This window comes from Mustela nivalis (genome assembly GCF_964662115.1).
Source record: "Mustela nivalis genome assembly, chromosome: 8".
Classification (NCBI taxonomy): domain Eukaryota; kingdom Metazoa; phylum Chordata; class Mammalia; order Carnivora; family Mustelidae; genus Mustela; species Mustela nivalis.
Window position 1 is genome coordinate 10,645,707 of NC_139027.1, and position 26,142 is coordinate 10,671,848.

The following is a 26,142-nucleotide window of genomic DNA, read 5'->3' on the forward strand; positions in this document are numbered from 1 at the left end:
ATGTGAGTATCTAGAGGCCTTTTCTCAGAAGCTACTCCATTTCTCCAGAAAAGAAATCTCCAAACTTCTGTTTGGGAAATATGTCTACACTCCAGGAGCTAGGAGGTGCAGGGAACCAAAGCTTCAATGTTCAGAACATAGATTCTCACTAAATGCTCTGATGTTCAACTCTAGCACTCCAACCCCATCCTATGCTGTGCTTGGTGCCAGGAATCTGTAGGATTTCTGGATCAATCTGACGGTTCTTAGCCTCAGTTCATGAATCCGAAAAATTAACCTCTGATTTCATGTAGAGGAAATATAGAAGGAAAGATGGCAAGGGACCATTTACCTGACTTTGAGGAGTGAGCAAAGGGAATTCGAATGCTTTCAGCCCCATAACTCATCTCCCACCCCCTTGCCAGTAGTGGATGACTCCACATTCTGAGGCTTTCCAAGGTTAAGTCTTACCAAAATAAAAATTTAAATTGAATCAGAAACAAAATTGTGTGCATACCATAACAGCAACCATGAAAATTTTATTTCTGTGTATCAAAGACTAAAAGGGAATATTTTAAAAAGAAAAGAGTTGGTGTATCAGGATCATTTTTTTGAATACTTTGTATTCTTCCATTAAAAAAAAACTGTAATGTGGGCGCCTCGGTGACTCAGTCAGTTAAACCTCTGCGTTCGGCTCAGGTCATGATCCCAGAGTCCTGGGATCGAGCCCCCCATCTGGCTCCCTGCTCAGCAGGGGGCCTGCTTCTCCCTCTCATCCCTGCTCACGCTCTCTCTCACTATCTCTGTCTGTCTTCCTCTCAAATAAATAATAAAATCTTAAAAAAAAAAAAGTCATTAAAAAAAAGAACTGTAATGTAACAATTAAGTATTTAAATAACTCCATTCAAACTCTGTAAATCAGGGACTATCAAGTGCAGGGTCACCTACCGCACACCACCGCGACAGGCCTTCTACCCATGCATCCCGGAGAAATGAGGGTCCCTTGCACAGGCTCATCCTTACCTGCACTCCAGCTCCTCGCACCAGTCTTTATCTCGGTGTTTGTGTTCATGCCAAGGAATGAGCACCAAGGAGTCACCATTATAACTTAAAAAAAAAAAAAAAAATTTTAAATACTACATTAGCTCAATGATCGGCTGCACAAAGAACATGATGCAACAAGTATTTCTACAACCTTAAATCTCCTCTCCTGCTTGTGGTATATTAAGTGGTCCATGCTACATACCATGTAAATGGAAAATAACAAATTGTTGACTTCTCTCCAATCGAAAAATGGTCCAAGAAAAGGGTACGATTTCAAAACTAAAAAGTTGGCAAGGAACTAACGGACAGCATGGGTGTGCATGTGTGCGTTCATTAACACACTCTAAAACATCAGGAGCCTAAGTTTTATGTTCTTATTATCAACATATATGGCCCCTTGCCCTCAAAAATCTTATAGTCTAACTTCCTGGGATCGCAGAAATGTTCTATAACTACACTATCCACTATAGTAACCAGGGGCTACGTGCACATGCATTAAGCACTTGAAATATGGTTAAAAGAACTTTATTTAATTTTAATTAGTGTTAATCAAAATTTAAGTAGCCACATAAAAGTTTAATTTAAATTTAAATAGTGGCTACCATATATGACAGCACAGACCTGGAGGTCCAGTAATTATTAAGAGGGGAGAAATCATTTTGCAGGTTGAAAATAACACTAAATGATCAAAAGGTACAGATTTCTAGTTAGAAGCAGTACTAGGAATGTACTGTACATGATGACGAGAACTGACCCTGCTGCACGATAGAGGGAAAACTGTTAGGTCAGCAAATTCTGAGAGTCCTCATCACAAAGAGGACTTCTTTTTTTTCTTTTTCTCTTTCTTCCCTTTATACTTTATCTACAGAAGATGACAGATGTTAGGTGAACATACGTTGCAGTAATCACTTCACACTGTATGGAAATCAAACCATCACGCTGTGTGCCTTCAGCGTACTCAGGGATGTATGTCATTTATTTCTCAGTAAATCTGGAAAGAAAGCACATCGCTATAAAATGAAGAGGAAAACTAAGAAAGGGAGAAAAAATAAGGCCTGGCAGGATGGAATTAAGAATAAATTCAGAATGAACAGTGAGATATGTGGACAGTGGAGTGTGGTAACAGCAGAGCACCATGTCACACGCATCGGGAGACATGGAGCACAGAAACCCAGCAGGCTCGCACCTAGCCCTGTGGTCTCTGGCACAAGATTTTCTAGAGCGAAACACTTCAAACATTACCCTGAAGGCCCCTTTCAGCTATCATATTCTAGAAGCCCATGACATTTGAAAACTTCTGAATTAAGAAGACAAAAATTTTAAGAACAAATTTCAATTGCCCAGCTTTCCAGTTCAATGAAACATTTTCCCTGCTGTTTCTCAGTATTAATAATAGTTGCAATTTTCTAAAACTTAACATAGCCCAGGGTAAGGATTGCACTTTTTTATAATAAGTTGTATTTGGCATTTTCTTCTCTGCCAAGGTAACACAACATGCCTTGCCCAAGAAACACTTTGTAAACTTTTGAATATAATATCGGTGAAGTGATTAGTTCTCATGTAGGAGGTAACAGGAGCCCCCTGGGTGGTTTCAGGTAGAAGACGGAAGCCGAAAGGTCTGAGAACGGGCAGTGCCATCCATCGGTCAACAGCATCCCTCTCCAATGATTATTATTGGTGCAAATTCTCCAAAGTCAGAACTCCCCATTAGATACAGACAAGAAGAAATGTATTACACCCTATTTTATAAACACAGTGTTTTACCCACTTGGCAGCTGGCACATAAGGTCCTTGCAAACTGTCTATCAGTGACACATTTGGGAAGGCAGCTGAGTTCATAGTTTTAAGTTTCTGCGTCACATGGATGATTACTCAGCGGAGATGCCAAAATCACACTATTTCAGTTGTCACCAAATAAAAAACTATTTTACTTCCTTCTGTGTCAATAACTAATACTTGATCACAGGCTACCGAGATGGAAAGTAAAGAAGAACATGGGATACAGTAAGGATGGTAATGCTCACTCTCCCACCAGAAGAATAAATTAGAGCAGTGAATTGAGGAACAAGGAACAAAAAAAAAAAAAAGAATGCACAAACGATTACTGCCTTTTCTAATTAAAGCAGACACGGTTCCATAGCTACACAAAATGCTTTCAAAAAGAATTTTAGAAAAATGTATCACAAGTCGAGATTTGTACTTTCTATACAAAGTACATATTAGATACAAGGGTTATTACTGAAATGATTAATAGTGGCGTGGGACCCTCAGCAAAATAATATTCATTTGGTATTTAAAGACTAGAAAGCTATAAAACTTTGTTAAGCTTCACTGAACAGAAATGGGTAAGAAAGCATACCTATTTTTATCAAAACATGTAGTAATGAAAAGTTCTGCTCAGAAGTACACTCTAAAAGGTAGGCCTGAAGAATCCTGAGTTAATAAAGTATTTCTGCTGCATTTTCAAGGCAAAGCATAACTAAATGTTTCTAAATGTGCTGATCACCACTGACGTAATAACAGAACTACTTGTTCTACTATTAGTGTATCTGCAATGATCGGTGACAGTTATCTTTAACATTTATTGATCTCTTCCTATGGACCAGACAGGATGAAACACACTGAACATTCAATACCTCATTTAGTCCTACCAATCTAATGTAGCTGGTGACAGGCTCTTCCTCATATTATAATGGGAAAACTGAGGCTTAAGTTAATGTGCCCATCCTCATAAAACTATTACATGACAGTGCCAAGATTGCAACACAAGTTAGAATCCACAATTTAGACTTCTAGCTAGTACACCCCTCTAGAAAGGGCACCGGGGCTACAATCTTGCCCCCAACAGCAAATCCATCCATTCTCATTTCCACATCCCCTTGTTTCATACCTAAGAGCCACCAGGCAAGATGTGTAGGTGGCAGGGAGGTCATTTGAGCCTTCCCAAAATTTAACTCAGACAACCCAGTAAAGACCACTTACATGCATATTTAAAGTACAATATAAAAACCAAACTCAATATTATATAGCTTACTAATATGACAAAATTAACCTCTGCCAAATACGGCGGGACCTTAGGTCTGATCACCAACACTCACATAAAAGCAAAGAAACAAAAACTTTCTTTCTGCTCTTTTCTTACAGGATGTTTCTGCAAAGCACACTCTTTTAAAACAAATTTTGGGAGTTTAAAATACTTGCTATAAAAATACTGTAGATTTTTTATCATGCTTCAAATAACTGCATTTCAAAAAAAAGACCTCCTCCCTACCCAGAATATAAATTCTTTGAGGGCAGAACTTTTGTTTTGTCTATTGCCCACATCCTCAATACCTAAAATAGTGCCTGGCATTTAGCAGACTCTAAAATAATGTGTTACCTGAATTACTAAATTAAAGCACAAAGATTTTTTTTAAGTGAATACTGTCAACTATATTCAATTTTTTTTTTCCAAAAAATGCTCTCAGGAGTATCACAGAAATTCAAAATTGGCATAAAGCAATGAAAGGGGATAATCTGTTCCTAAAAACAGATGTGCCAAGGAAGTACATATATCTATATGGAATCCGCAGATCAGACAGCGAGAGCACTTTTCTAATACAGACCACGCCGCTGCTGAAAGAATACGCCACACCAGCACAGCCGTCCAGGTAGCGGGACAGGTCATGTTCTAGTACAGGCGGGGAAAATATTTCAGAATGCGTATCTCCCTAAATCTCACCATTCTTTACACTTGAAAATAACCAACGGGTTCTACCATTAGCCTTTTAAAAATGCCCGAATGGTAGGTACTGAATTCTCTCATTAGGTAGCACAGTGATAGCCCATACAATAAAATTCAGAGAAAACCTTTTTCATTAATTCTGTTCACAATAAATATCCTAGTCATGTCACCAGCCTACTCACCGGGCTAGGTGAAACTGTGATTCAAAAAAAAAAAAAAAAAAGCTAGAAGAAAACATACTGCTTCCTTCTAAAGAACTACAGGAAGTCTGGGGAGTTGCAGAAGTTACACTTTGAATCTAAAGTTCCACAAACACAAAACATTAACATACACTTTAGTTCATCTTTGTCTTTTACTGTTTCTGCTTGGCCTGAGAAGACTTAAAACTTAATTTTAAGTGCATCATCCCCCACTAAAAAAGTACAGGGTAAACTTAAATGATCTCTTTACAAAATAATGACTGCTTAATTTTAAGATTCTTTCTAGTAGAACCCTGTCCATTGTTTTATTCCAAACAATAAACTTTGCTGGTTCCATCTGAAGGTAACATTTATCTGTCAGCAGGAAAGGAAAGAATATTACGAGTTCTATTATGTTCGACTATTCTCTCGCCAATTATTTCTCACACTAAATTTAAATGTTTTATTTCAAAGAAATTTTTTCAAGAATAAACTTACAGAAAGTTCTTTTGTTCGTGTTCTATGCCATGGGAACAAAAGGCAAAACAGACCGAGCGTTTCTACTAATTGCCACCTTTTATGCATTGGTATTAAGATGTGGAGTTCTATTTATTTCTATTATTTAGCATAGAAGAAAATGTTCTGGTAAATAAAGGACAAGAAATAATCCTAAGTTGAGCCCACACGTAGAGCTACACTGCGGTGACGGCTACGGAGCAGATCACACTGGTCTGAAACTCCGTGGGGACCAGTCAAAACGCTGTTGTCATTCAGAAGGCCAGGCTGGAAAAAAGCTGTCTAAAGGCGTCACTCAGGAGTTCTCCTGTGGACCGACGGCACTCACTGTCCCTTAGGGAATACAGCAGGACTTAGGGAATACAGTAGATTAAGGAGTTATTTGGAAACTTCATTTGTAAACCTCGATGTTAGCAACGTATACGAGAGACCAGAGCAAAAATACCACCTCCGGGAGCTGGACTCCCCTCCCCCTCCACCAGCCACTTTACCTGCTCCCTGGGACCCAGCTGCTTCGTCTAGGTAGCAAATACTGTAATATTATCTGCCCCAAATGAAGACAAGACTAGACAAATATCTTCTTGAGTTCTAACCCATCCCAATTCAGAGGATGCTCTTAGAAGTCTAACCTCTGTGACAGGCGCCACCCTACACAGCTGTATAACCTTGATGGGAGTTAATTCAGTCGGCCTGTGTCTCAGTTTCCCCATCAGTAAAACAGAAAGAATAACAGTATTAATCTCGTTTGGATTTGTGGCAAATCAAGTTAGCAAGTCTAAAGACTTTAGAGCAGTACTGATACATGGCAAGGGTTCAACTGTCATAAAATCATCATTATTCCTAACACCAGCAAGACGGTTTTCACGGGGAGTAAAACACAAGATATATGTAAACTGGGTGACATTTCAAGATCTACCTTATGATAAATAGTAACACTGTATAAATAATGCCAATGATTGTGTTTACAAATACCTAACAACCGTAGTAAAGTCTGCTGACATCAGCCTGAGTATATCCTGATCAACACGGTAAGCAGTAATGAGAAGTGATGAGCCGATTTATGAGGTAGAAACAAGCAACAATATCCACAAGGCATCATCCCTCTCCCAAATGCTTAAAACAGAGCTTGAAAATAAATTTGTTACCATAAACAAAGGATGATCTGATTATTTCTGAGAACAAGTTGGCAAAATCATTTAAGTTTAAGGGACAGCCATAAACTCTAAAAAATTCTTCCAGAAAACCTAAGTGAGAAAGGCTACTCTTCACCAAGGTGTTTGTTGTCAACAGAATAAAGGGCAAGAGATGACTAGAGAGGTCAGTGATTGAAAGATTGACCCGTAAGCACTTCACCCATCCCTTGGAGAGAGGACCCTAATTCTGAAGATGAAGTATTCAAAGTCCTCAGAATAATGAGGAATACTTAAGTTTGCTACAAGGAAGGTTACTAGGGGGAAAAAAGGCATCCTCAAACCCAACTTCAATGGCATACACTTTAATAAGAATAAGCTAAAATAGATAACATTTTTTTTAATCCCCAAAACTTTTATGAAGCAATTTTTATATTCAGCATGTGGTGCTATACACAACAAATATTTTAAAATGTTTCTTCTTAAATTTGTTTTTGTCATGATTTTCACATTTATAATACTGCACCTATGGGAAATAGAGGTGAATTAAAACTGGTGAATAATAATTTTCATTTATACATAAACTCACCTATAGTTTCAGAGTTGCCAGTATTATATTCAGGAAGGGCGAACACATATTTGATGTGACAATACTGAAAGATTTGAGATCTTAGAGTCAACTAAGCATCTATGGGGACTATTTCACACGGTGGTGGGGGGGCTCAAAACTACAGTGCGCCAACCACCATCAAGGAAGTAGAGAAATCGAGTCAATTTCAATCCCCATTCTGGGACTTAGACTGAATAGCAGCAAAACTCTTATTTAATATTACTTAGAGATAACAAGACCCTGACAAATCTTTGCTCTATTAATTAAACCAGTGAAGCCTACCAGGACAAAGATAAAGGTATACGACATCTGAATTTATCAACTACAAAACTAATGAAATGTACCAAACTGTTTATGAATTGTATCAACATACTGTACAAACCCTGACCCTATGTAAGGTTATCATGTAAGAGAGTCTGAACCATAGGATTAGGAGGAAAACAAGAATGTTTCAATCTTCCTTTTACTCATATAACTAAAGGAAACAACAAAATATGCCTATGCAGATCTCAAGACACAGCAAGTGTGACTTCCCCATCATCACCCTTCAAGATCCCGTATATTCCCACCTCTAGACATGCACTGAATGGGCATTTCACACATAGCACTTCCTATGTCTGAGCACAAATACAAAGTTCTAAGCAAGATATACATACATATATGAAGTCAGCACCCTGACAGACAGACACTCTCTTTCTCATTTTACTGGAGAGAAGACAGTGGCAGAGGAATGTTTACTAACAATGCAAAGTCACACAACTAAAAAGCTGCAGCTGGGATCTGAACCCAGACAGCCTGGTTCCAGAACATCACTTACTGAGTGAATGAATAAATGATCAGTAGAAACATATCGCCTGATATTCTCTTCATCCTAATATCAGAGTTCTCAAAAACAAATAATAACAACAACAAAAAAATCCTTTTAAGAACTGTAAAGATTTAATCAAGATATAAAACTTAGTGAACCACAGGAGAAATGTGTTCAACATCACTAATCATCAAGGAAATGCAAATCAAAACCACAATGAGATATCACTTGACACCTGTCAGAATAGCTAGGAATGAAAAAGATAGGAAATAACAAGTATCAGCCAGAATGGAGAGAAAAAAGGACCATCGTGTACTGTTGGTAGGAGTGTAAATGGGGGCAGTCAATGTGGAAAACAATATGGAGGCTCCTCAAAACCATACAATCCAGTAATTCTGCGACCAGGCATTTACCCAAAGAAAATGTAAACTACGTTTACTGCAGCATTATTCACAATAACCAAGATATGGAAGGAGCCCAAGTGTCCCATCAATGGATGAATGGATGAAGATGATACGGTGTATATATATGTGATGGAATATTACTCCGCCATAAAAAAAGGTTGAGATGTTGCCCTTTGTGAAAACATGGATGGACTCAGAAGATATTATGCTAAGTGAAATAAGTCAGACAGAGAAAGACAAATACCACAGGACTTCACTTATATGTAGAATCAAAAAAACAAATGAGTAAACAAGCAAAAAAGCAGAAACACAGCTCCTCGTGTTATATGCAACTGACACATCATTGAACTCTACATCTGAAACTAATGATGGACTGAATGTTGGCTAATTGAAATTTTAAAATAAATAAATAAACAACCACAGAGAATTGATGGTGACCAGAGGGCAGGTGAGTGGGGGAGGCGGGGTGAGCAAAATGGGTGAAGGGTAGTGGGAGATACAAGCTTCTAGTTATGGAAAGAGTAAGTCCCAGGAATAAAAAGCACTGTGTAAGGAATGCAGTCAATGGCATAATAACGTTGGAAGATTACACACAATAGCTACCCTGTGGCGAACATGGCATAAGGTATAGACTAGTCGAATCGCTATACTGTGAAACTAATTCGATGCTGACACCAATCTGAAGAGAATGAAACATTGTGTGTTGACTGTACTTCAACTTTAAAAAAGAAAAAAATGTAATCTGAACAATAAATGAGAAATATAAAAGTCAACTAAGACTACAGAGCTGAGGCTGTGATAGTCTCGCAGCATTTACCTCACTGCTGCTGTGGTGTTTGCACACAAGTCATGCCAAGCGGGGCCTCTTTACCCCTGCAGGAGCTAACTGACAGAAGAGGCTCAGCAAAATGATTCAGTCAAGTAATTCAGCATGCTCCTTTCAAAAAGGAAGCTTTGTATGACTCTAACTTTAAAAAAAAAAAAAAACTCTTCAAAAAGAAAAATTTACACTTCAGAAACTAAGTTGTACAGTGGCAATAGGAAGAAAAAGAAGTGGATTGAGATTTAAAAAGAATTTTTAAAAATTATAAATTCAGCATTTAATCTCATCCAAATGGGTAGAAAAGAAGTTTGATTCATGGCAGGCATATTTACAATGTTGTCTTTAATTGACTCAATCAATGTGGTGATTCTTAGAGGAAAAACAATTGAAACCCTCTATCATATTCCCAGGTAAAGCTTACCTGACTCTCTTCCACATTACTAAGCTTTGTATGTACTCCCGTTACTGCTATCACTGCACAGAATTATGGATGGTTCCCAACTTAGAATGGTTCAGTTTACAATTTTTTTACTCTACAACAGCATGAAAGGCATATGCATTCAGTAGAAACTGTACTTTCAATTCTGAAGTCAGATCTTTGCCTGGACTAGTCTTACGCGCTATGATATGGTCTCACGATGCTGGACAGTGGCAATGAGCCAAGGCTTCCAGTCAGCCATGTGACCGACCACTAAGGACAACACCCAATTTACTTACAACCCTTCTGTAATCATACAACCATTCTATTTTCCACTTTCAGTACAGTATTCTATAAATTACCTAAGATCCTCACCACTTTATTATAAAATAGGCTTTGTGCTAAATGATTTTGCATAATTGTAGGTTAGTATTATGAACATGTTTAAGGTAGGCTAAGCTAAGCTATGATATTCAGTAGGATAGGTGTACCAAATGAACTTTCAACTTAGTATTTTCAACAATGGATTTATCAAGATATAATCCCATCATAAGTCACCTAAGATATGTATAATTATTTATTTGTGTCTTGTTCCTTTATTAAACTAGATGCTCTTCAAAGTCTGAGTCATTTTTAAGCTCTTAGAGCAATACCTGGCATTCATTTAAACCCTGCTAAATACTTACTGGATGGACAGATGGATGGATAGATGGATGAACTGAAGGACTGAAGAAGAAAAAACAAACTAGTAAACAAAACAACCACTAAACCACAGGGGATGTACAGCTCAAGATCAATATGCTTTTTCTGTAGCTAAAGATTTAGACAATGTGCTTTAGGGTTTGTTTAAAATTTCTGAAATGGGCTGTACAATCTCCTACTGTAGACCCATGGCAACAGCAACAGTGCAGATGCCGTATACCGCAGGTGGCTCTGTGCCCATGTGTGAACACACAGAAGCACAGAGAAATGAGAAAGGTCCGGAGCTTTAGCTAAACAAAGAAGCACAAAAGGTGGTTTGCCCTAAGACACTGTGGTACAAATCTTTTCACCACCACGAGTTCTTTGGATCTAGGCCAAATTACACTGCAGACAATAGACGATCGCAACTAAAGAAACGAAAATCCCAGAAATGAAGACAGAGAGACTCTGATGTCAATTCCACAGGCTGTGGTTGGGAAGACAATGAATGGTCTACGTATCTGTGGTGCAAGGAATTCTAACACATATAGTTCAAAGTTAAATTAGAGATTGCAGGAAGAGAAAGAAAGCAAAACATTAGAGAATTTGAAGGAAATGGGTCTAATTATGTTTAAGTATAGATTCCTACTGCCTAACCAACACTCATTCACACAATCAGAAACAAGAAGGGCAGGAAGGACACAGGAAGAGGAGAAGGATTTGACCCTGGAATAAAAAAACGGGTTCGAGATTGTTTTTAACAAGACGCAATATCAAATCATTAGCCCTATAACTGCATTGCTAGATCATTTGCTATGGTTTTCAAATCAAGGAAACCCTTTACAAATTAATTTTACTCATTATAAATTAAGAAATTCACTTAGATCAACTTCACAGAGAAGCCAACCTTAGAGGAGACGGAGACACACACACACACACACACACACACACACACAGTGTGATGAAATAAACAATGCATTATGGGAAAGGAAAAAATAGGTTCCATAACAACAGTGATAGGAACTCAGCTAGTGAGATGAACAAACCTGCATGTCTGACATCCAGTAAAAAATACCAGGTATACAAAAAAGCAGGAAATTATGGCCCATAACTGGGAGAATTATCAATTTCTTAAACCAGATCCAGAAACACCAATAACATGATATAGAAATAGAAAATATTTTAAAAGTCCAAACCTCACTCCTAGGAATGAAATCTCAGCCACTCAGATGAAAACACACCAATGGCATTAAGGGCAGAAATGGCAGAAGCAAAGAGCAGTCAAGTTTACAAAAGACATAGTAATAGGAACTATCCAAAATGAAAAGCAGAAAATGACTGGAAAAAAAAAAGAATTGTAGTAAGTCAAGAGCAAGTGGCTAGCACACATATAAGTGATGGTCCAGGAAAGAGTGTGTGTATTAAGGCGGGGAGATAGCGGGAGATAAAAAATACTGGAAGAAATAATTGGCATGAATTTCCTAAATTAGGTGTAGATTCAAAGAAGTCAATAAGCAGCAATGAGAATAAACACGAAGAAAACCACATCAAGGTGCATCGCAATCCAAAAGCTCAAAACTAGTTACAAAGAAAATCTTAAAAACAAAGAAAATAAGACACATGATGGCAAGAGAAACGGTAAGAATGACAACCAGCCTCATGGAGGACAATGGAAGACGACAGCGGAGTGACACCTCTGAAGAACTGAAAGGATAAAAATGACAGGCTAGAATCCTATACTCAGCAAAAGTATTTTCCAAAACAAAGGCAAAACAAAGACTTCTTCAGACATACAAAAGCAGAGAATGCATCGCCAGCAGACTAGTCCTAAAAGAGATGCCAAAGAAAGCCTTTCAGACAGAACAAAATTGATACCAGATACAAATCTGGACCTACAAAAGGCAATGAACAGCAGTGGAAATGTGCAAATACAAAGCACATTTTTAATATTTTTAAAAGTTACTGATTAAAGCAGAAATGATAAAAATGTATGGTGGAGTTCATAACATACGTAAAAGTAAAGTGGAAGCCAAAAATCATTCAAAAGCCAGCAGAGAGATAAATGGAAAAACATTAGGGCAAGGTCGTTACATTATACATGAAGTTCTACTACATTATTTGAAGGTAGACTATGATAAGTTAAAGACCTATGCTGTAAACACTAGGGTAAGCACCAAAAGAAAAAAAAGGGGGGGGGGGAGTATAGCTAATAATCCAATAAAGGAGATTAAATAGAATTATAAGAATAACCAATTCAAAAGAAGGCAGCAAAAGAGAAAAAGGCAAACAATGAATAAATTGAACAAATGATAAACAAATACCAAGATGGTCATCTTTGAATGGAACCATACTAAACTCTCCACCATATATAAATAGCCAAAGTATGACAACATAGAGGCAAAGATTACCAGATTAAGTAGCAAGATTCAATTACAGTTAACCCCTGACCAACACTGGGTTGAACTATGTGGCTCCACTTATACACAGATTTCTTTTTCCCATAAATACAATTCAGTACTGCAATTGTTTTCTCTTCTTTATGATCTTTTAATAACATTTTTATTTCCCTAGCCTACTTTACTGTAAGAATACAATATGTAATACATACAACATATGTGTTAATTGATTGTTCATGTTATTGGTAAGTTCCGGTCAATGGCAGGCTATTCGTAGTTAAGCTCTTGGGGAATCAAAAGTTACACATGGATTTTCGACTGCACTGGGGGGTCAGTACCCGTAACACCCACATTGTTCAAGGACCTATTGTACATTTTCTATAAGAAACACACTTTAAATATAAAAAGACAAAATGCCAATGTACATCCAGCATTAAAAAAGTATTTAATTTGAAAGACAACATAAATCCGAGCTCTGCTGAGAGGTAAGAATAGTTAATTAGGCTTTTCCAAAGTTTAGGCGAAATAGCCCACATAGGCCACTCCAATTCTTTTACAGACAAAACTAAGCTGTGGCGTCAAAAGACAGGGTAGTGGTCCTCTTGGATGAGGGGACAATGAGAGGGTAAACAGGTCAGGGTATAAGGGACGCTGATAATGTCATTCTTCTTCAACTCCTTCACAAATTCCCCAAATTGTACATTCACGGCTTATTCATTTTCTTGTATATGGAATTCAATATGAAGCGAAAATAAAACCTTTAAAAATGCATTCGAAATAAGGTTCACTATGCAACCCCCTGATTGATCATCCGGAACCACAGGCACCTGATCCCAGGAAAGGGGAGCTGTCCTAGAGGAGCATCACCGCCTCACTGTCATCGGGAGGGATATTCCCTATTCTAATTTTACATTTTGTTCCTTCATCAGTCTCTTGTAAGTCTCCTTAATGTGCTTGAGCTAGAAGATATCTGTGACATGACACCATGGACACTGGTGCTGCCACCACGCCCTGCCATACCCTCAGCTACTCTAACCACTGGCGGACACCGGAGCCCACCTCCATGCTCCGAACAGTGGCAGGGGGCATGGCTCACGTTACTCGAGCGTCAGGACACCTCCACAATGTCCCGTCCCACACATGAAGAAACGCAAGTTTAGAGAAGCTAAATGACTTCCCAAATGTAACACATTTGGGAAAGTATCAGTTAGCTAGCAAAGTCTCAGGACCAAGACACACACCCGTGTTTTTGACAAAAAGCCTTTGCTTTCCTAGAGTACCACTGTCCACTTCTCTGCCTCAAACAGATGGCAATACCATGTCACGTGATCCCAACATTTACATAAGTCATGCAGTTTTTTTCCTACAGTTATTACATATAGTATCAAAACTTCTGGGATTAAAAATTGGGTACATATGGAGGTCAAAACATTCCTTAAAATAATGCATGGATTTTGTGTATGAAATATGAATTTGATTCTTATTAGAATTTTTCTTATTACAAATACAATATTTAAACAGGCTTGTCTAGATCAGAAATTGGGAAAGTGTCTCACAGGGTTATTTATATGTTAATTAAATATAGTGTGATAAAGAGATTCACTGCTGTTACAGACAAGTATTTACATATTAATGAAATCTTGACTAGAAAAGACATTGTGTGATCAAGAAGAATTATAGGGACTATTTCCCTAAGGGAATTCAACCATTCAGAAGATGTTATAATCTACTTAAGGATCACATGTTCAGAATTATTGGGCAAGGTACTTAAAGTTTGGAGGAAAATGAATAAGGAAAGAAAAATCTCATCTCCATGAAAAGAGTATCATTTGTACCATGAGGTAATGCTGAATCTAGTAACAGATTTTTTGGAGAGTTCATTAATTTAAAAAACAAGTACCCTCTCAAATAGATCTTAATTTCAAGTAAAATCAGAAACTTTGAACCGCATTAAGCCATATTAAAAACATTTGACAGTGTTACATATATACTAAAATGACAGTGCAATTAAAATTATTTTTTAAAATAACTCCCTATTTCAACATATTATTTCTACTATGCCTCTCAAATTTTTGCCCTGAAAGCAGGATAAGAATCCTTTTCCTATTTATCCCTTAAATATGCTGTGAGAATTATATGTGAAACATAAAATTGGTTCATATATTTTTTTAAAAGTTCCATACTCAAAAGAGAAAATGAACAAATCAGTACACCTTCATTTCTTTAGTATTTCTCAGATATTAAATACATTACAAATATCAGTATCAACATACTTTCCAAAGCCATAAAAAATCCGCGAAATAAAATTCATTTCCACCTTCTTAATCAAAGAAATTACCCTAAATGCATTTTGTGGCTTTATATAAATAGAAAAACAAGAACTAATTGAGTCAAGATCTAACAGGCCCATAATGCCAGGAGACAAGCAAACCAATTATCCCAGTGCCAGCTCCAGACCCTGCTCCCAGACAGTTGAGGCCATTAGCTTTTCTTTTCTGATCCAAACACCAGGTTAGTCTTGGATTTGGAAACCGCCAACATAGCCCATTTTGGAAAGTACTCTCTACACTCCTCTCCCCACAGAAGGCCAAATACTTATTCCAAGCCTAAAATACAAACCAATTTATTGCTCTTTGTTCACAGCAGTTCAGATATAAACTGCACATATGGGAATTGAATTTTGATTAGATAACTAATCAACTTTTCAATTTTAAAGGGAAAAGAAACACTTTGATTTTTCTCTTGAGAATCAAACAAGTGAATGCAATGCCCCAATTTTTTCCATAATTACTTTATCATCCAGGCTACAGTTTAGGCGATATTTCCATTCCAACAACAAAATTACAATGGGAATGACCAATAGAATGACCAATAGAGGCTGCTTTTTAACAATTTCAGAGAAGAAAAAGAAATCTTTATGAACAGGAGCAGGCTACATAAAAACATAAAGAAAACCAGATTCCTGATTGTTTACTGGGAATCCTGTGCATTAATTCATTTCATTTCAACTAACAAATTCACTGAGAACATCTTTTGTCCAGGTGAAGACTGAGTGGGTAAAACAACTTCATGTTAAATATTCAGACGAGGGCGCCTGGGTGGCTCAGTTGTTAGGCATCTACCTTCAGCCCAGGTCATGAGCCCAGAGTCCTGGGATCGAGCCCCGTATCAGGCTCTCTGCTCAACAGGAAGCCTGCTTCTCCCTCTCCCACTTCCCTGCTTGTGTTCCCTCTCTCACTGTGTCTCTATCAAAACAATAAATAAAACCTTGGGGTGTCTGGGTGGCTCAGTGGGTTAAAGCCTCTGCCTTTGGCTCAGGTCATGATCCCAGGGTCCTGAGATCTAGCCCAGCATCAATCAGGCTCTCTGCTCAGCAGGGAGCCTGCTTCCTCCTGCTGAGAGCCTTCCTCTCTCTCTGCCTGCCTCTCTGCCTACCTGTGATCTCTGTCTGTCAAATAAATAAATAAATCTTTTAAATAAATAAATAAATAAAATTTTAAGAAATGAGTAAGTAAATAGATGACTCCTTCTCAAACTTTCCAATATCGAAAATCACACTCAACTTTCAGCGTCTAAAGCAAACTTTCCCTCTTCTCAGAAGGCTTTCCTGATTTATCTCCTTTGTAACAGAAAAGTAATCTCTCCCATCTCCAAACCTACCTGTATTTCTCCTATATCATATATTTTAAAGATAGCTTTCTCTGACCTAACCTGCCTGGTATCTTCCCTACTACATTTATCTGATGACAGGGACCACATCTGACTCACATCACACAATCTCAAATGCCTCCTCCATCTTCTTCAAACTGTTCTTTCTGTGAAAATGAAATAAGATAAAGCAATATGGAAATGCTTTAATCTTTAAATCAGTTCCAAAGGTACTCATGATTTGTTATAAATTCCACTTAAAAAAGATTAAAATTCAAAAATCAGCATCTGCTTTCAAAGAAACATTAATATGTTTCTTATGGGGGAGAAACTTCCAGAATATTCCTAAAACTATGAAACTTAGCCACCATTAATTGATTCTGGTACAGTCTTCTGTTGCTCTTCACGGAAAATAAAAAAAACTTTATAGCTTGGATTTAAAAGCCGCTTAGGGTTAACTCTGACTTCAACGAAAACATAGTTCAAATTATTTCTTTAAAAAAAAAAAAAAAAGATCACCAACTAATGTAAAATTTCAACGCATCAACAATTTGAAACTGCAGTGTAGTAAAAAGTAAACCTCTACCTAATCTTTCCATTATGAAGAATGGGAACAGTCTCATCTGATTATCAAAGGATAAATTATTTATTACTGATTAAAGTTACAAGAGATGGGGCACCTGGGTGGCTCAATGGGTTAAGCCTCTGCCTTCAGCTCAGGTCATGATCTCAGGGTCCTGGGATCTCAGCCTCTGCTCAGCAGGGAGCCTGCTTCCCCCTCTCTCTCTCTGCTGGCCTCTCTGCCTACTAGTGATCTCTCTCTCTCTCTCTCTCTGCCAAATAAAGAAATAAAATCTTTTTAAAAAAATAAAATAAAATAAAGTTATAAGAGAAAATCAATTTGACTGAAATCAAATTCATCCTACTGAGAATTTTAATAAAATACATATTGATGCTTTGCTATTTTAGGACATAAATTTTATGTTGTTGTAATTATAGAAAAAGTCTCTATATTTGGCTACTCAAACCCAAGATTTAGAAAACAAAATGTTACAGGAGATACCATTAGTTCCATTCAGTTTGTACGCCCTCTTTACCACCAAGAGACGAAGAAAAGGTTTTCCACAGGAAGTTAGGCAATAATGGTAACCTTGCATCTCAAACTAGAATTCATCTTCATCCTTTACTTCATTTGGGAAGTACTTTTGCAGCATCAACAAAAAAATGACCCACAGATGGCAAGCCACTCTAAATTTTATTTAATCATAATATTAATTTTACTGAAAGTGTATTATACCTTGAGGATATTAGGCTAAGTGAAATAAGAGAGCCACAAAAAAGACAAACGCTGCACAATTCCACTTCTCGGAGGCCCCTAGAGTAGACAGTTTCATCCAGACCCAAAGCAGAATGGTGCTGGTCAGGGGCTGGGTTGAGGGGAGAATAGGGAGTTGTTAATGGACACAGAGTTTCAGCTTCACGAGATAAAGAGTTCTGGAAACTGGCTGAACAATGTCAATGTATTTACTGTTGAACTGCATGCTGAAAAACGGTTAAAAATGGTAAATTTAATGTTATGTGTTTTTTACAATTAAAATTTTTTCTAAAAACTTAAAAAGTTTATAATGGCCACATGGTCTTAACTATCCCTGCACTTAACAGAGCCAAAAAAAAAAAAAAAAAAAAAAACAAAGCCAAAAATAGGACCCACAAATGCACAAAAGACATATTCATTCTGAATCAAACTGCTAAAGAACACAGTTAGTTTAAACCCTACTGCATTATCAAGTGGGGCAGAGCGCGCCACAAAGGGATTACGGCCTAGGAAAAGCAGGTGATTCAGGGTTAGCAAGGGAATAAAATGCCACGGACAAACATGTGTTACAGCATGCGTGGCGCAAAGAGGACCTGGGTCTACAGGTCATGGGGAGAAATGCTTCTGCCAGTCATGCAATCCATCGTACTGTTTTGCAGTGTTGCTCTCAATGAACGCAGGTGAAAGAAAGTGCTTTCTATTTCTATGCTCTAGAGAAAGGGCAGTTCCTAAATAGGCCGGTATGTAGGCTGACATCCTCTATGATCTAAACAGCGAATGACTTGATGTCTTTTACCCACCCCTTGTGATTTTTAGCCTTAATGGGATGCCACATAAATTACTGTGGAGCTGAAGGCAGAGAATGATTAGAAGCCAACAAATAATTCTCGCAATCACAAACTCAGAAAAGAAACAAGCATCTGCAACACACTTTTACGGTTCACACAAGTATAATCGCATCTGCATGTTATAGCGCGCTTTCCAAACTTCCAATCACCAAATAATCTCACTGAACTCAGATATTTACAAGCAAACAAACTGCCAAGTTACTACCGTAACAGCTAGTCTAGGACAGGGGCAAATATCTCCCGGATATTTGACTTCCATCAATCCAGTTTTATCACTTACAACTATAAAATATTTTAAATATTGCAATATCCCCAAATACACTAAAAAATGCAATCTTTCCTCACTGATGTGGAAATAATCCAGGAATATAAATATGAGTGTCAATTTTCATTATCTAGCAAATATAGGTGTCAAAGAATTTCCTGACTGACATATATGTACAGCAGAGTTTATTTCCACATATTAAAAATAAATGAAATCTAAATGCAATGTGGTATCCTAGTCTGGATTTGGAAACAGAAAAAGGGTATTAGCAGAAAAACTAATTATATCCAAATAAATCTGTCATTTACTTAACTATTGTGTAGTCTGTTGCACTATACATTTTTGAGGGTGCAAATTTGTTCAAATGATATATACGAGGGAACAATCTGACCATAACAATAACACAAATTTCACATTTGCTGACACCCAATTTCATCCATAACAAATGTTGTACACACAGAAAAACAAACCCAGCCACGTCGAGTTACACGTGCAGGGTCACCCAAACATCTACCAGCAAGCTCAGTTTCCAGAATGTGTTAGGAAGCTCCCCCGCCATCCACAGCTGGTGGCACAACTTTTCTCCGAATTTCTTACCACCCCCCCTTCCTCCATTCCCCAATAACGCACGAGTACAACTCTTCCAACACCCACTTCCACGTACAGTGTCTAAGGGCTTTAAGGTAAGTGCCATATTTTAGTATTTGGATGTCTGTTACCCATGTAACACATGTAAAAATATGTGAGGACTTTCATTTAAGTTCCTAACTTTGTTTCACCGACCAAAGCTTTTGAGTGCTGGACCATTAATCCCGCTTTTCCCATCAGTGCCATGGTTTGCACTGCAAGGTTCTGCATAGCCAGTAATCGTTAAAGGAGTGCCTATGGCGTGTTATAGCAGAACTGACTACTCCAGTGACAGTGTCTTAGTTTTGACAAATGTGCTATGATTATATGGGAAGAAAGGGGAAGCCCAGTGAAGGGTATCCAGAAACACCCTGTATTCTCCATTCCACTTTTCTACAGTTATAAAATTATTCCAATAAGAAATTTTAAAACAGTAAGCATAGGAAGTAGAGAAAGCCAAGGCTCAACTAGAGAAAGTCAAGGTTCTGCATTAAGGATGACTGCTGATACTTATGTAACATTTACCTGATGCCACACACTGTTCTCAGTGTTGTATAAACACTGACTCATTAGGCATTCTCACAATGCAAAGAGGTAGGTGTTACAATCATGCCCATCTGACAAGTGAGAGGACTAAGGTGCATCTAAGAAATGGTATCCAAAAAACACAAACTAGACACCTTGGTTCTAGAATCAAAGCTCTTACTCTGATCCTACTTCAACAGTCAACTGTTCAAAATACAACTTTTTAAACCAGGTTACTTCCACCATTCTAGAAAGATTCTACAATAGGAAAAAAGGCATAAAATAAAAAAATTAAATAATCTTTCTAAAACACGCCATAAATACAAAAAAATCCCAAAAGTTAAAAAAAAATCCCTTTTATAAAAACCTATGAGCAAAAATTGTGGAAGCTAATATAGTAAGAAATATCACCTTTGTACTTCAACTAAAACAGTCCACTCGAATATGAAGTATACACATTTTATAACAACAACAAATGATAGATAGCTAAGAAAAAACGTATCGTCTATGATAGAAAATGTAATTTCGAAGTTTTATAAAAACTTGCTCACATTTTATCATTTGCCAACACACACGATAACTTAAGAGTGACAATATCACCCACAAAATTAACACATGCCACAGAAATTTCCCAGCAATCACACTCATCAAATTTGGTTCAAACAAAACTGCAAACTTTGGGTAAATGCCAAAGAGAAAGTTCTGCCTACAGAATCTCAACATGGGGCAAGTAAAAGGCCACTTTGTTGATGTAACTTACTATTACTTCTCAAGATATTACATGGCTTGGACTCTAAAATGCAAAACCCTACCTACCCTCCCATGTACACTCTACACAGTGAACAAGACACAAGGTCCTTTCCTTATGGATCTGCTACTCATTCATTCATTTATTCACTCAACAAGTGGTTACTGAGTACCTACAATGTGCCAGGCGATCTTCTAAATGCGGCAGGGGCTAAGGAAGGGAAGAAAACACAAGTGCGAAGTAGAAAACAGGATAAATAAATAGAACTCAAACTAAGGTAGGGGTGATAAAATCTAGGAAGAAAATAAGGCAGGAAAGGAGAATTTGAAGTGAGGGTAAAATCATAAATAGGGTGGCCAAGGGAGATATGAGGCAGAGTAGAGAGGACAACCAACCATAGGATGGTAGGTGTGCGTACGGGGAAGAAACACCTGCTTAGGGCACAAGCAGTGGGAGGGAGCGAGGCTAGGGAACGAGAGTGGTCAGAGGAGGAGACTGACCTGTGAGAGGAGATGCAGAAGAAGTAAGAGGCCTGGTCACCCGAAGATATGGAAGAAGGGCGCACCAGGCAGGAGGCATAGTGGCCACGAGGCGCCAGGGTGGCAGCAGGCATGCCATGGTCCTGGGCGGAGGGGAGGAAACGCAGGACTGGACATGCCATCCTAAGGGTAAGCTGAAGACCGTGCAGAGTTCACAGCCACGCTGCCTCTGGGAGCCGTACACTTCGAGGTGGGTACCTGGTGTCAAACCATCTAACCATCTAACAGATCACTGAAAAGTCATTTCTTGCAAAATACAAGTGGAGGGGCTGACAGGCTGATAAAGCGGGATGACACAGACGCAGCTGCTGCGCAGTATGTACGTTCTGAGAAAATCGAGCATGTGTACAGAAAGTTCTACCGTCCTTGAAGGTACTAAATGAGGAAGAAAAATTAGTTTTCAAACAATGCAACTGAAGAGGCTTAAAAAAAAAAAGGCAGAAAAGGCTGCAAATGTATTTAGAGTCTTTTCAATTCTTATTTCTTCTCAGTTTGAAAGCACGATGCTGTATGCAGGCAATTCTCTCGCTGGCTCAAACATACCTGATTAATTTCTGCTAAAGAGAAAGCATGTTTTCCTCACTTCAGAATCCCTCCCACAGAGCCAGGCATACAAAGAGCGCCCAGCTCACCGTGGGTGGGGACGAGAGCACTGCTGTTCCAACAGAACAGACACTTTGTGCTGCTCTGACTTGAAAGTGATTGGAAAATAAATACCAAGTATCCGAAGAAGAATAAATTTCCTCAAAAAGGAAATGATTTCTATAAATAGGTCTTATTGATCCACGCATCTATTAGAATGAAACTTCAAGCCCGGCAAGAGTCAGGCTTTAACCCTAAAATAGTACTGGACTCGGGAATTAAGGCCATCGGAGCCTCAGTGAGACACTAACCAGGGCACCTCCATTGTTAGAGGTAAGAAGTCTATTCTGTTTTCCTTTCTAAGGGACAGCCTTTGAGCTCTCTTATAAATGGACACAAGAGCCCTAATTGACCCAGCCAGCAAACATTTTCAGAGACTCAACTACACAAGCACCACCCTAGGCCATGAGAATCCAAAAATTTGGAGGAGATGGTCTCCACCTTAAAGAGTTAGTTTTGGGTTAAGGTTGGCTGCTTATTAAAAAAGGAAACAAGGGCGCCTGGGTGGCTCAGTGGTTAAGCCACTGCCTTCGGCTCGGGTTATGGTCTCGGGGTCCTGGGATCGAGTCCCACATCAGGCTCTCTGCTCGGCAGGGGGGCCTGCTTCTCTCTCTCTCTCTCTCTGCCTGTCTCTCTGCCTACTTGTGATCTCTCTCTCTGTCAAATAAATAAATAAAATCTTAAAAAAAAACAAACAATAGAAACAAGAGGGAGAAAAGCTGAACTAAAAATGACTGACTAAAAACACACTGTAAAAGGGTTATAGAACAAGAACAAAGAATGATGAAAATATAGGAAAAGGAGTAAGCGTATGGAAGACCTCACAGAAGAAGCTACGCCTGAAACGTAACCACGGGTTTGCTTTGCAGCCACATAAAATCATAAGGAGACAGACATTACTGTTATAACCTACTGTTGTTCCTCATTCTTTCTAATTAGAGCAAAACTACACTCAATGAGACTTTCTTGAGAAACAAAAATCTTTATTTCCTTAAAGATTAAGGAAATAAAATGAATATAAAGACTCCTAAAAAACCAGTCTTTTCAAAATTTGTCTAAGCAACATATCCCAACATGATGATTCTGAATAACCTTATCTTCTATTACCCTCTGCTATAATATGGTATAGGTCAAGTATTTGTCACAATTTAAATTGGTTACAACAGCCAGTAAAGGAAGCAGAGGGCATTCAGAGATAACCCAGCACTGGGCCTTGTAAAACTATTTTGCATACCAATTGTGAAATCTCAGAAAATCATATGTTTATCTAAGCAGTCATCAGGAGACAATAACTACAATGAACTCAAATCTGAGGACAGATTACCTTTAAAAAAAAGAAACTTCAAGAGAGGATAGCTCTCTCCCTCCCTCCCCCCCACCCCCCCACCCCCGTCTTTTTTAAGAGAAAGCCCTTCTCTGTACTAACAATTTATAGTGGAAAAAAGTCATTTATATTCAGATTAGATCTATTTTGCAGAGAGCAAGAAAACAATAAAATTATATTCAAAAATACCTATGAATATACATTCACAAAATACATTTTACATATCACTATAAGGATATAAAAGAAATCATATAAAAATGAAAAGAGCACCTTAAACTTCTTTTTGTTCACTTTTAGCATGACAAAGACTTTTTTTTTAGTACCAAGAGTAGTACAAAATGAGGAATTAGAACTTGTTTTTTGAGCTTCCTGATCTACAACTACAAACGAATATAAGTTGCAAGTCTTGGCCGTACTTTATACAGAGTCATATTACTAAACCTCTGTAAATCTCAGTTCTCGGTAATAAGAGGGATAATACCAAAAGTAGAAACCACAAATACCTATGTAGGAAATACCTACTGATTACTCTATAAATCTTCACCTTCACCATCGATACCCAAGCCTACAAATAGGATAGTGCGTGGGGGTGACAGGGGAGAAAGAAGGAAGCTGAATGATCCCCTGAATTCCAGTAACATCCCTTAAAAGAGTTAAGTTGCCAGTACCTAAAATTTGTAACAATGATTTCAACTGGAATGGTCCTAATCTCTTAGAGCGTTTTAAGATCACGGGCGGACTTCATAGATCAAGTCACACGTTACTCAACATATGCAACACGAACAAGTAGCACAGGGACTGGCAATTCAAGGTAAAGATAAGCAAACTCAAAAAAATCCTGAAAGGATATAAATCATGCAAATCAGTGACTGAGCCACATTTACTAGTAGACGTAAAAGTCTCACATTTACTGACCTAGTTCACTCTTTGGATGCAAAAGGTCACGGTCTTGCCTTTGACCTCAGGGCAGTAACGGACACATGGAGTATCCTTCGCACTCCTCTCGGCCTCAGGCCTGGAGCTAATAGCCTACCTACCCATTCTGAGCTAGGCACGGAGGCAAACTTATTCTCTTTTCTTCATTCTCATGAAGAAACATTCTGGCCTCCACAAACCTACTGGGTGATACAATGAGGACCACTGAACTTAGAGTCTATGTCCCACACCGTGACCCAATTCTCAAATAGATTTGAACTGAGATAAAGAGCATCGTCCAATTAATAATTAAAGGGAACTTTGATTTCCCATTTGTCTTTCTCCCACTACAATTTCACAGGGGGGAAACAGTTATTAAGAGTCAAGATTCAGATGTTTCTGAGTCCCCTGGACCTACCACCTGATATTTTCAGAACTACTTCATTTCTAAAAGATCTAATTCACAGACACTTATCCTAAAAACTGTTCTTAACCAAAAAAAAAAAAAAAAAAAAAAAAGAAAGAAAGAAAAAAACCACAAAAACAAAACAACTGTTCTTAACCATAAAAACATATGGAGCACACACCAGGAAAATCAAAAGGCCTTCATTAAAAAAATAAAAAGTAAGGTTCATGTTCATTAAGTTAAGGTGATCCTCCTATGCTAGACACATTTTGGCTTTGAGGTCATTTAAAAATAAGTTAAAAATAATTTTATAATCAGAAAAAAGTTTAAAGAGATTACTTTAAAGTTAATTTTGTTTAATTCAAATTATTTAGCATGAAACAAAAAACTGTTATGATTTAAAAAGAAGGTAAAATTCAGTAAACCCAGTCACATACCAAGCTTCAGGCAGCAAAACAGAATATTCATGTGGAGAAGTGGTCTCTGGGAAGTTAGAGAGAATGGCAAGGCGATGAGGAAGCAGGTCTGATCCATGATAAGTGAACAGAATTTCTAGGGCTTGTACGTTACTTTCCTGTATAAACAGCAAGGGGTAAGTTTCCATTGTAAGCCTTAGAAATAAAGGAATGACTTTGTAGGACAACATTCAAACTCCTAAAAGTAACTTTTTATGCAGTTCTGATTTAAGGTACTTTGAAATATTTCTAATTCTTTGTAGTCTGCATCACATTTCTCAACCTAGTGTTATAAAAATCACTTACTTTTCAAAGTCAGAATGATGAATAAACACTTTTTAAAATTTTATTTATTTGAGAGAGAGAGTGAGAAAGACTCTGAGCACGGCAAGGAGCAGACAGAAAGGGAGAAACAGACTTTCCGAGGACTCAGGGCTCGATCCCAGGACCCTGAGATCATGACCTGAGCCAAAGTCAGAAGCTTAACCAACTAAGCCACCCAGGTGCCCCGCCTTTTTTTTTAAAAGATTTATTTATTTGCCAGAGAGAGAGAGAGCATGAACGGGGGAGGGGCAGAGGGACAATGAATAAACATTTTTAAAAATATAATTCCATCTTCTCTACATTAATATTAAAACAAAAAATGAAATGATGGTAAATGCATGCAATAACATTAACTGTGTGGCTCAGAGATTTAGAAAGTGTTAATAACCATAATTATTTTATTTACAAAAAAGAAATTACCCGAGCATAAGTTCTTGCTGAGAGAACAATATTCTGATTTCTGAACTTCTTAAAGAATTCAGCATCATATCTCTGTTCAGATGCATGAGGCACTCCTAGGATTTCCTGAGGGGAAACAGCGACTTCATAATGAAAAGGCTTTTAAATATGGGTGACAAGAAAATATTAAAAACCTTTACAACTCTGCCTCCCTAAATAAATAAGCCTTGAATTAATTAAACTATCAACTGTTAACTGAAGTAGTACATCTGCATTCTTGCCTTTATTTTGAAAATAGCTGTATTTATAAATACTGTGAATTAAAAAAAATTAAGAAGTAAATGAAATGGGCAGTAAAAAATTAATTACATTAAGACAACCAAAACCCACCACCTGCTGAAAACAAGTAAGCCACCATTATACATGGCAGTGCAGTATGAACACCTGCAT

At 37.8% G+C, this 26,142-nt stretch overlaps 1 protein-coding gene across 1 annotated transcript in view; it reads right to left on the reverse strand.

The window, feature by feature from the left end:
* NBAS (NBAS subunit of NRZ tethering complex) overlaps positions 1-26,142 on the reverse strand; it is a 317,592-nt gene that overhangs the window by 197,375 nt on the left and 94,075 nt on the right. The window contains exons 20-22 of the mRNA XM_082744160.1: positions 25,714-25,818; positions 24,952-25,088; positions 1,003-1,086 (exon numbers count right to left, since the gene is read on the reverse strand). Of these exons, the coding sequence (XP_082600286.1) occupies positions 1,003-1,086; positions 24,952-25,088; positions 25,714-25,818 (326 nt within the window). The remainder of the gene's footprint in view (positions 1-1,002; positions 1,087-24,951; positions 25,089-25,713; positions 25,819-26,142) is intronic.